This window comes from Heterodontus francisci, chromosome 30, assembly GCF_036365525.1.
Source record: "Heterodontus francisci isolate sHetFra1 chromosome 30, sHetFra1.hap1, whole genome shotgun sequence".
Taxonomy (NCBI): Eukaryota; Metazoa; Chordata; class Chondrichthyes; order Heterodontiformes; family Heterodontidae; genus Heterodontus; species Heterodontus francisci.
In genome coordinates, this window is record NC_090400.1 from 5,454,550 (window position 1) to 5,466,620 (window position 12,071).

The 12,071-nt window shown below is 45.2% G+C and overlaps 1 protein-coding gene across 1 annotated transcript in view; it reads left to right on the forward strand.

Annotated features, from left to right (window-relative positions):
- LOC137346460 (multidrug and toxin extrusion protein 1-like) overlaps positions 1–12,071 on the forward strand; it is a 69,401-nt gene that overhangs the window by 42,534 nt on the left and 14,796 nt on the right. The window contains exons 12-14 of the mRNA XM_068009911.1: positions 2,342–2,417; positions 2,525–2,594; positions 6,689–6,821. Coding sequence (XP_067866012.1) covers positions 2,342–2,417; positions 2,525–2,594; positions 6,689–6,821 — 279 coding nt within the window. The remainder of the gene's footprint in view (positions 1–2,341; positions 2,418–2,524; positions 2,595–6,688; positions 6,822–12,071) is intronic.

Consider the following 12,071-nt stretch of genomic DNA (forward strand, 5'->3'; position numbering starts at 1 on the left):
GTGCAAATGTTACCAGTCATTTATCAGTTCAAGCCTTGGTATTATCCAGATCCTTCTGTAGGCTGTTTCATTATTGGAGGAGTTATAAATGGAGTTGTGTACTGCAAAATTCATCAGCAAACAGTTCCCCTTCCAACCTTGTGAGAGAGGGAAGGTTATTGATGAAGCAGCCAAAGATATCTGGACCAAAACTGTACAGAAATCAGGAGACAAAAGAAAAGGTGATTTTCCACCTCCCTAAACCAGGGGGACTGAGGCCAATGTATAACTTTTACCACCATTCCTATCAATACCATCTACCCCCTCCACCCTGCTCAGCTCAGCTAATTCAGAACAGATTGGGGATTAAAGCTGGGCCATTCCCCAAGTGTCCAACACACAAACTCATTGCCTTTACCAGGGAAGCTGAAGGCAATTATTGATAAAGCTGGATAACTGTGTAAATCCTGCTTCCAGCTGGGAGGAGGCAAGACTCCCAACACAGAGTCTACAGGCGGAGGATCAGCTCTCTCGACATGTCTGAGCACCAGTGCCTCAGGCTCTCATGGCAGATCACTGCTGAAATCTGCAGCCTCCTGGAACAAGATCTCCGTCCCAGCGGAGCAGGTGGGTACACATTTCCAGTGGTTGACAAGGTGTCTGTGACTGGAGGGCCACACCTACCTGTCCAACCTCCAGCCTCTGCCTCTTGCCAAGTTGTGTGCTCTCTTTTCCTGCAAGGAAAGAAAGCAGAGAGATGTGAGTGGCGGTAATGGCTTGGGCAGAGAGGAGGGAAGGATAACATTTGAGGACTGAGTGAGGCATGGGTGTGGAAGCACAATAGGCTGAGGTTGAGTGTTGGCTGTTTGGATGGGGATATGAGGTGCCTGCAGGGAGAGGAATGAGTGGAGCTGCAAGGTGTGTTGTCCTGAGGAGTGCTGTGCAGGAGAACACTGGGCAAGTCAGAGTGTGGGGCTTGGCACCTGAGAGTGTTTTACCACTCACCTTTCCTGCCCTCCTGAGGTACTGGATCCTCTTGGCACACTGTCCACACTCCTGCTGCTGACTTCCTCAGCCACTTCCATCCACACCTGCTTAGTTGGAGAGGGTGTCGTCTTCCTCCTGTCCTTGAGTGAGTTCACTTCACTGCAGCCCCTCAAATCCCACAGCAGGACCTCCAGGTAAGAGTGAGACCCTGGGAGCAGCCTTCCCAGGTCTCCTCTCCATTTCTGTGGTTGCTGCAGATTCAGCAATCCAACTGCTGGCGGGCCCTTTTATTCAGAGTCCCAGGATTCTGTCCCAGTGACAGCGAAGGAGCAGTGATATATTTCCAAATCAGGATGTGACTTGAAGGGGAACTTTCAGGTGGTGGTGTTCCCCGGTGCCTGCTACCCTTGTTCTTCCAGCTGGTAGAAGTTGTGGGTTTGGAAGGTGTTGCCGAAGGAGACTTGGTGAGTTGCCGCAGTGCATCTTGTTGGTGGTACACACTGCAGCCACTGTGCATCGGTGGTGGAAGAAGTCGATGTTTGAGGTGGTGAATGGGGTGCCGATCAAGCAGGCTGCTCTGTCCTGAATGGTGTTGGGCTTCTTGAGTGTTGGAGCTGTACTAATCCAAACTGAGTATTTCCAGCATTTTCTGTTTTTTTTTTATCTTTAGGAAGATGCCATGTTTGATTCCTGATCTGTGCTGAGTTAACTAATCTCAGTTGGGTTCCAGCTAGATTTGTACAATTGGCCTCAACAATCTGGATTAGGGAGGGGAAAATCAGCTCTGGTTCCAGCTCCTGATCATTATTCAATGTGTGGGTCTGGACAATGGGTGAGGACAGGATCAGGTCCAATGGTGATGACACCACAGTCAATAGATTCACATTCACTGTCTAGGCTTATCCAGGAAGAAGGTCCCTGGAGCAAGTTACAGGAGGGGGAGGAGGTTCCATCAAACTCCCAGGCAAACAAAACTGGGGGAGGATGGGGTTCATGTGTTAGGAAAAGGGAGGGAAAAAATAAACAGTGAATTGCAATGCTCTGTAAAAAGTTTATCTCGATCTTCAAATAGACTTTTTCTTCTTTGGCCTCCTTATCTCGAGAGACAATGGATACACGCCTGGAGGTGGTCAGTGGTTTGTGAAGCAGCACCTGGAGTGGCTATAAAGGCCAATTCTAGAGTGACAGGCTCTTCCACAGGTGCTGCAGAGAAATTTGTTTGTCGGGGCTGTTGCACAGTTGGCTCTCCCCTTGCGCCTCTGTCTTTTTTCCTGCCAACTACTAAGTCTCTTCGACTCGCCACATTTTAGCCCCGTCTTTATGGCTGCCCGCCAGTTTGATGAGAATTCTTCATATTTTACATTTATTTTCACAGGGTGCATTACCTTAGTTAATGCAGTGATAATTGGAGCGATAAAGGATGTGGTGGGCTATATATTCACCACTGACAAGTTAGTAAAAACAAATTCTACAAGAATAAAAACTCATCAACATGCATTTTCAAAATGGATTCAGAATCAGCTGAAAGCTCTCTGATATTCCTCTTCTCCTTTTCCAGAGAAATTGTTCATTTAGTTGCAGAAGTAATTCCACTCTATGCTGCTCTTCATTGGGTTACTTCCATGGCTGTGAGTATTTCAGTATCTGTGATTTTCATACAGGTTATCATGTGACATTTCTTTTGTTTGTTACTTTTAATTGTTAACTCCTTTATTTTAAATTTATTGTATTATATCAGTGTAGTTTTACCTTTTTTAATTAGGTCATGGGACATGGGCATTGCTGCCATGACCAACGTTTGTTGTCCATCCCCAATTACCCTTGAGAACAACTGAGTGACTTGCTGGGCCATCTCAGAGGCAGTGAAGAGACAACCACATTGCTGTGGGTCTCAAGTCACATATAGGCTTGACTTGGTAAGGATGGCAGATTTCCTCCCCCGAAGGATGTCAATGAACCAGATGGGTTCCTTTGCCAATCTGGTCATTCCACAGTCACCATTACTGACGCTAGCTTTTTATTCCTGATTTTTATTCAATGAATTGACTTCAACCTCCCCAGCTGCCATGGTAGAGATTTTAACTCATGATGCTAAGATCATTAGTGCAGGTGTCAGAATTACTGATCCAGTAACATAACCAATATTTTACAATAACCCCAAAGCACATTTCTGTTAGATTCTGCATGTCACACTTCATAGTGTTATACTGCAGTTTCTACTCAGTTACCGATGCAATCCAATCTTAGAGAATTTTACAGCAGAGAAATACGCCATTCAGCCCAACTGGTCTGTGCCAGTGTTTTTACTGCACCCAAGCCTCTGATCACTCAAGCTCATTTCACCCGAAGTATCCTAAATATCCTGTATTTTGAGAACAGGAGATATCTGAGTTTCCAAATGATCGATTCGAAGCCAATCTCATAGCTGTACTGAAACGACTGGGTACGACAGCAGCTCGCTGTGGTACACAGGCCTTCAGGAGTATCTGAGCCCCCTTGTCTTGACTGGATCCAGTGCAGTCAGCTGCTTCGTAATATCCGGAGGAGTGAAGCAATTCAGAATGATATCGACAGTGTTGATAGTGAAAGATATCTAAATGTGGTTTCTGTGGGATCGTCCACATGGTAAATGCCTCCATAAAAGGAGTCTCCGCCTGAACCACCACTGAAGCTAAAGGGGGAGAAGGGTAAAGGAATTCATCCCCAATGCCTGCTATCTCTAAATGGTTTGAAGTGTTTCTGTTCTGGGATCACTGCACTTTTAATTTTAATTTATTTGTTTTAAGCTAAAGTTTGACGGAAAGAGAGCAGTTTTTTTTATTCATTCATCCATGGGATGTGGGCATCATTGGCTAGACCACCATTTATTGCCCATCCCTAATGGCCCTTGAGAAGGTGGTGGTGAGCTGCCTTTTCGAACTGTTGCAGTTCATGTGAGATAGGTACACCTACAGTGCTGTTAGGAAGGGAGTTCCAGGATTTTCACCCAGCAACAGTGAAAGAATGGCGATATAGTTCCAAGTCAGGATGGTGTGTGACTTGGAGGGGAATTTGCAGGTGCTGGTGTTCCCATGCATTTGCTGCCCTTGTCCTTCTAGTTGGTAGAAGTCGCAGGTTTGGAAGGTACCTAAGGAGCCTTGGTGCATTGCTGCAGTGCATCTTGTAAATGGTACACACTGCTGCCACTGTGCTTTGGTGGTGGAGGGAGTGAATGGCTGCAAATTTGCAAACAATCAAGCGGGCTGCTTTGTCCTGGACGGTGTTGAGCTTCTTGAGTGTTGTTGGAGCTGCACCCATCCAGGCAAGTGGAGAGTATTCCATCACACTCCTGACTTGTGTCTTGTAGTTGGTGGACAGGCTTTGGGGAGACAGGAGGTGAGTTACTTGCCGCAAGATACCTAACCTCCGACCTGCTCTTGTAGCCACAGTATTTATATGACTATTCCAGTTCCGTTTATGCTCAATGGTAACCCCGAGGATGTTGATAGTGGTGGATTCAGCGATGGTTAATGCTATTGAATGTCAAGGGGAGATGATTAGATTCTCTCTTGTTGGAGATGGTCATTGCCTGGCAGTTATGTGGTGTGAATGTTACTTGCCACTGATCAGTCCAAGCCTGGATATTGTCCAGTTCTTGCTGCATTTCTACACTGACTGCTTCTGTATCTGAGTCGTCGTGAATGGTGCTGAACATTATCCAATCATCAGCAAACATCCCCACTTCTGATCTTATGATTGAAGGCAGGTCATTGATGAAGCAGCTGAAGATGCTTCTGACGCTGAGGAATTCCTGCAGTGATGTGCTCGAGCTGAGATGATTGACCTCTAACAACCACAACCATCTTTCTTTGTGCTTGGTATGACTCCAACCAGCAGAGAGTTTTCGGCCGATTCCCAATGACTTCAGTGTTGCTCGGGCTCCTTGATGCCATACTCGGTCAAATGCTGCCTTGATGTTGAGGGCAGTCATTCTCACCTCACCTCTTGAATTCAGCTTTTTTGTCCATGTTTGAACCAATGAGGTCAGGAGCTGAGTGGCTCTAGTGGAACTCAAAATGAGCGTCACTGAGTAGGTTATTGCTCAGCAAGTGCCGCTTGATGGCACTGTTGATGACACTGTCCATCACTTTACTGATGCTTGAGAGTAGACTGGGTGGTAATTGGCCGGATTGGACTTGTCCTGCTTTTTGTGTACAGGACATACTTGGGGCAATTTTCCACATTGCAGGGTAAATGCCAGTGTTGTAGCTGTACTGGAACAGCTTGGCTGGGGGTGCGGCAAGTTCTGGAGCACAGATCTTCTGTACTATTGCCGGAACATTGTCAGGGCCCATAGCCTTTGCAGTATCCAATGCCTTCAGTCGTTTCTTGATATCACGCAGAAGGAATTGAATTGGCTGAAATCTGACATCTGTGATGCTGGGGACTTCAGGAGGAGGCTGATTTGTATCATCAACTTGGTACTTCTAGCTGAAGATTGTTGCAAATGCTTCAGCCTTATCTTTTGCACTGATGGGAGGTGGGGATTGAGGTGGGGATATTTATGGAGCCACCTTCTCCAGTTCGTTGTTTAATTGTCCACCACCATTCACGGCTGAATTTGGCAGGACTGCAGAGCTTAGATCTGATCCGTTGGTTATGGGATCGCTTAGCTCTGTCTTTTGCATGCTGCTTACACAGTTTGACATGCAAGTAGTCCTGTGTTGTAGCTTCACCAGGTTGACACCTCATTTTGAGGTATGCCTGGTGCTGCTCCTGGCATGCCCTCCTGCACTCTTCACTGAACCAGGGTTGGTCTCCTGGCTTGATGGTAATGGTAGAGTGGGGGAAATGCTGGGCCATGAGGTTACAGATTGTGGTTGAATACAATTCTGCTGCTACTGATGGCCCACAGTGTCTCATGGATGCCCAGTTTTGCATTGCTAGATCTGTTCAAAATTTATCCCATTTAGCACAGTGGCAGTGCCACATAACACAATGGAGGGCATCCTCAATGTGGCTTTGTCCCCACAAGGACTGTGCGGTGGTCACTCCTACCAATACTGTCATGGACAGATGCATCTGCGGCAGGCAGCTTAGTGAGGACAAAGTCAAGTCTGCTTTTCTGTCTTGTTGGTTCTCTCACCACCTGCTGCAGACCCAGTCTAGCAGCTGTGTCCTTTAGGACTTGGCCAGCTCGGTCAGTAGCAGTGCTACCGAGCCACTCTTGCTGATGGACATTGAAGTCCCCTACCCAGAGTACATTCTGTGCCCTTGCTACCCTCAGTGCTTCCTCCAAGTGGAGTTCAACATGGAGTAGTACTGACTCATCAGCTGAGGGAGGGCAGTAGGTGGTAATCAAAAGGAGGTGTCCTTCCCCATGTTTGACCTGATGCCATGAGACTTCATGGGGACCGGAGTCGATGTTGAGGACTCCCAGTGCACCTCCCTCCCGACTGTATACCACTGTGCCGCCACCTCTGCTGGGTCTGTCCTGCCGGTGAGACAGGATATAGCCAGGGATGGTGATGGCAGTGTGGGACGTTGTCTGTAAGGTATGATTCCATGAGTCTGACTATGTCAGGCTGTTGCTACATAATATCAATGACTGTGTTCGAAATGTAAACTACTGGTTATGAATGATTTGAGGACATGTTTATTCATTAGGTTTGGTTTCATTCCTGTACAAACGACAGCAGAATGTTATGTAATCACTAATATATTCTGTTTATCTGTTCTACAGGCTGTAAGTGGTGGAGTGTTAAGAGGAATTGGGAAGCAAAAATTGGGAGCTATCATTCAATTCATTGGATTCTGTCTAATTGCACTTCCCATTGGAATCTCACTGATGTTTGATGCAAAACTTGGTGTCATTGGTAGGAATTTAAATATTTTTTCTTTTTGTTCTTTACCGTCAATTGTCACCCTTCACCCGCTCTCTTTAAAGTACTGAGGATATTGTTCCACCTCGAGATCAGTGCTGGAGAGTGTAGTTGGGTGAAAGGTCTGCCTCTGGGATGCAACATGAGTGTAACCAACACTGTGGAATTCAGGGGCTAATGTCTCTCCGTCCTCACACTGTACTATTATATCCGGCACCTTGCTCACATGGCCATTTTTCATGTGTAACCATAGTCACTGGAATATTGGCAGGAGGTGAGTCATAGTGTCTTAGTTCCATAGAGTCATTTACGGCATAGAAGGAAGCAATTTGGCCATCGAATCTACTCCGGCTTTATTTCAATCAATCCAGTCAATCCCATTCCCCTGCTCTACTCCGTAGTCCTGCAAAGTTATTTCCCTTGAAGGGCCCATTTCCTTTTGAAATTATTGGGGGGAGCTTTATGCTCTCCCCTGTGCCAGGTTTGGAGACGGGTGAGCATATAATCGGGCGGGATGGTGACAGGGTGGTGGGGGGACCCCGCCACCTCCCTGCTTCCACCCAAATTAAGTCTGGGGTAGGAAGCCCTGTGACTAGCCTTCCCACCATGCTGCTAATTGAGGCCCTTAAGAGGGCAGTTAATGCCCAATGAATGGCCTCATTCCAGCAGCAGGTGGGCCTCTCACCACACGGGGAGCCTGTCAAGCAAACCTGTTCAGGTTGCTTGCTGGCTTCGGGGGTGGGTGGGGCTCTCGTTAAAAGGCACTTTGTGCTTGAATGAGGGTCCTGGCATTGTGAAGTGGGGAAGGCTGAGAGCGACCACCACCCCCCACCCCCCCCCACCCCCACCCCGCCCTGGCTGCTGACCCCCCCTAAACCCCCCCTCCCCCACGATCCCAAGCCACAAAACCCCTTCCGTCCTGACCTACCTGTGGCCTGGGTCCCTCGGCCAGCCATGGCTACCAGTAGTTCCAATACCGGCAGCAGCCATCACCTCTGCAGTGACGCTGCTCAGTTAAACAGCTGCCAGCCTCTGATTGGCCAACAGCTCTCAGCAGCTGGAACTTCTCCCACTGGGGTCCTTGATCCCAAGGAAGACCCGCCGCTGCCCACTTCAGTGCATATTAGGAATCGATCCAGCATGCCTTCTCCAGAGGAGGCGACGCTGAGCTCTCACTGGCACTTTTGCCGGTGGTCGAAACCCCCATTGCCCATATAAAATCACGGCCATTGATTGTCTCTGTTTCCACCACCCTCATTACCACTCGCTGTGTAAAAAACGTTCGTCCTCACATTCCCTCTGCATCTCTTGCCTCAAACCTTAAATCTGTGTCCTCTGGTCCTTATGCCATCAGCTAATGGGAACAGTTCCGAAGAAGGGTCACTGACCCGAAACGTTAACTCTGCTTCTCTTTCCACAGATGCTGCCAGACCTGCTGAGTGATTCCAGCATTTCTTGTTTTTATAACAGTTTTTCTTTGTCTACCTTATCTAAACCTGTCATAATCTTGTACAACTCTTTGAAATCTCACCTCAATCTTCTTTGCTCCAGAGAAAACAACTCAGCTTCTCCAACCTAACTTTGTCGCAAATATTCCTCGTCCCTGGAACCATTCTGGTAAATCTCCTCTGCACCTTCTCAAGGACATTTACATCCTTCCTAAAGTGTGGTGACCAGTACTGGACTCAGTTCTCTATTTGTGGCCTAACCAGAGCTTTATCAAGGTTCAACATAACTTTCCCTCTTTTACACTCAATACTTATGAAGCCCAAGATCCCATCTGCTTTGCTAATTCCTCTCTCAATATATCCTGCCATCTTCAAAGATCAATGCACATGAATCCCTTGGTCTGTCTGTCCCTGAACACTCTTTAGAACTGTACCATACAGTCTATTTGTCTCTCCCTATCCCTTCTGCCAAAATGCATCACCTCACACTTTGCTGTATTAAATTCTATTTGCCACTTGGCTGCCCATTCTGCTAGTCTGTCTATGTCCCGTTGCAGAAGATTTGTTTCATCGTTACTGTTTGCCACACCTCCAAGTTTGGCATCATCAGCAAGTTTTGAGAACTTTATTCTCTATTCCAATATCCAATTCATTTATACATATCGAAAAAGCAGTGGTCCAAGCACTGACCCTTGGGGAACACCACTATCTACAACCTCCAGTCTGAAAAACAGCCATTTATGATGACTATCTGTTTTCCGTCCTTAAACCAATTTTTTTTATTAAAGCTGATATCCTGCTATTCCGTAAGCCTTAATTATGTTAACTAGCTATTTGGGTGGTACTTTGTCAAACCCTTTCTTGAAATCTAAATGCACAACATCATTGCATTTCCATCATTAACCTTCTCTGTTACTTCATCAAAGAATTCAATTAGATTTGTCAAGCATGATCTCCCTTTCACAAATCTGTGCTGGCTCTTCTTAATTAACTGAAACCTCTCCAAGTGCCTGTTGATTTTATCCCTGATTATAAATACCTGACCCACCACTGATGTTAAACTGACTGGCCTGTAGTTGCTAGTACTGTCCTTACACCTTTTCTTGAATAAGGGTGTCACATTTGCCTCTCTTCGATCGTCTAGCACCTCACCCTTATCTAGAGAAGATTGGAAGATTATGGAAAGCCCTTCCACTATCTCCATACCCACTTCCTTTAGCAACCTTGGATGCAAGAATTCTAGAATAGGTGACTGAGCCATTCTAAGCATTGCCAAACTTTCCAGTATCTCCTGATTCTCATTTTTCACCCCATCCATTCCTTCTACCATCTCCGCTTTTATCAATATTTTGTCAGCATCCTCTACCTTAGTAAACACCAATATGCAGTACTCATTAAGTATTCTAGCCTTACCTTGAGCATCTAAGTATATATCACCCTCTTTGTCCCGCATAGGCCTAAACCTGCCTCATACTACCCACTACTATTTCCAAACCAGTAGAAGATTTTTATATTCCCTTTACTGTTAACTGCCATTCTGTTCTCATTCACTCTTTGTCAGTCTTACATACGAACATACGAATTAGGAGCAGGAGTAGGCCACTCAGCCCCTCGAGCCTGCTTCACCATTCAATAAAATCATGGCTGATATTATTGTAACCCCGACTCCACATTCCCACCTACCCCCAATAACCTTTCACCCACTTGCTTATCAAGAATCTATCTACCTCTGCCTTACAAATATTCAAGGACTCTGCTTCCACTGCCTTTTGAGGAAGAGAATTCCAAAGACTCACGATCATCTGAGAGAAAAAAATTTCTCCTCATCTCTGTCTTTAATGGTGACCCCTTCTTTTTAAATAATGACCCCTAGTTCTAGATTCTTCCACAAGGGGAAACATACTTTCCACATTCACCCTGTTAAAAACCCCTCAGGTTCTTATGTGTTTCAATCAAGTCACCTCTTACTCTTCTAAACTCCAGTCGATACAAGCCGAGCCTGTCCAATCTTTCCTCATAAGAAAACCCGCTCATTCCAGGTATTAGTCTAGTAAACCTTCTCTGAACTGCTTCCAACGCATTGACATCCTTCCTTAAATAAGAGACCAGTACTGTACACAGTACTCCAGATGTGGTCTCACCAATGCCCTGTATAACTGAAGAATAACCTCCCCACTTTTGTATTCAATTCCCCTCATGATAAACGATACCATTCTAATAGCTTTCCTAATTACTTGCTGAACCTGCAGACTAACCTTTTGCGATTCCTGCACTAGGACACCCAGATCCCTCTGTCTCTCAGAGCTCTGCAATCTCTCACCATTTAAATAATATGCTTCTTTTTTATTCTTCCACATTATACTCCATTTGACAGATCTTTGCCCACTGACTTAACCTATCCCTTTGTAGCCTCCTTATGTCCTCTTTACAACTTATTTTCCTATCTATCTTTGTGTCATCAGCAATTTTAGCACATATACCGTCTGTGCCTTCATCCAAGTCATTTATATAAATTGTAAATAGTTGAGACCCCAGCACTGATCCCTGTGGCACACCACTCATTGCACCTTGCCAACCAGAAAATGACCCATTTATGCCTACTCTCTGTTTCTTGTCAGCTAACCAATCTTCTATCCATGTCAATATGTTACCTCTTACACCATGAGCTTTTATTTTCAGCAATAACCTTTGATGTGGCACCTTATCAAATGCCATCTGAAAACCTAAGAACCGGTTCCCTTTATCCATAGCACATGTTACTTCTTCAAAGAACTCCAATAAATTTTTCCCTTTTCCCTTTCACAAAACCATGTTGATTCTGCCTGATTACCTTGTATTTTTCTAAATGCCCTGCTATAACGTCTTTAACAACAGTTTCTAACATTTTCCCTATGACAGATGTTAAGCGAACTGGCCTGTAGTTTCCTGCTTTCTGTCGCCTTCCCATTTTTAACAAACAAATTACATTTGCTATTTTCCAACCAAATGGAACCTTCCGTGAATCGAGGGAATTTTGGAAAATTAAAGCCAACACATCAACTATCTCACCAGCCACTACTTTTAGGATCCTTGGATGAAGTCCATCTGGACCTGGGGACGTGTCAGCCCGCAGCTCCAACAATTTTCTCAGTACTACTTCCCTGGTGATTGTAATTTTCTTCAGTTCCTCCCTCCCTTCCATTTCCTGATTTACAGCTATTTCTGGGGTGTTACTTGTTTCTTCTATAGTGAAGACCGATGCAAAATACTTGTTCAATTCATCTGCCATCTCCTTATTATCCCTTATTAATTCCCCAGACTGACTTTCTATAGGACCAACACTCACTTTGTTAACACTTTTTAAAAAAATATCTGTAAAAACTCTTACTGTTTGCTTCTATTTTTCGAGCACGTTTTCTCTCGTACTCTAATTATTCCCTCCTAATCAATCTTTTAGTCATTCTTTGCTGTCTTTCATATTGTTACGACCAGGCAAAAAAGGTGTCTAGGGGTCTTTTACTGTCTTCACCTAGTCTTATTGTAACAGGGTTTAATTTAAACACATTGTGTTTTGAGCTCCCTTGTTGTGAATCCTTATTCACAGCTTTCCAATTATAAGGCAAGGAAATGAGCACGCCAGGTTTTCTTCAGGTTTAAAGAAGAAAAGTGAAATTTTATTAAAACTTAAACTCTAATTCCGTTAACGCCTACGGATACACACCACGCCTCACGCCAGCATGCATACGCGATACACATGCAAATAAGGACAGAAAAGAGCAGAAGGAAAAATAAATGAAGAGGTTTGAGGCAATATCAG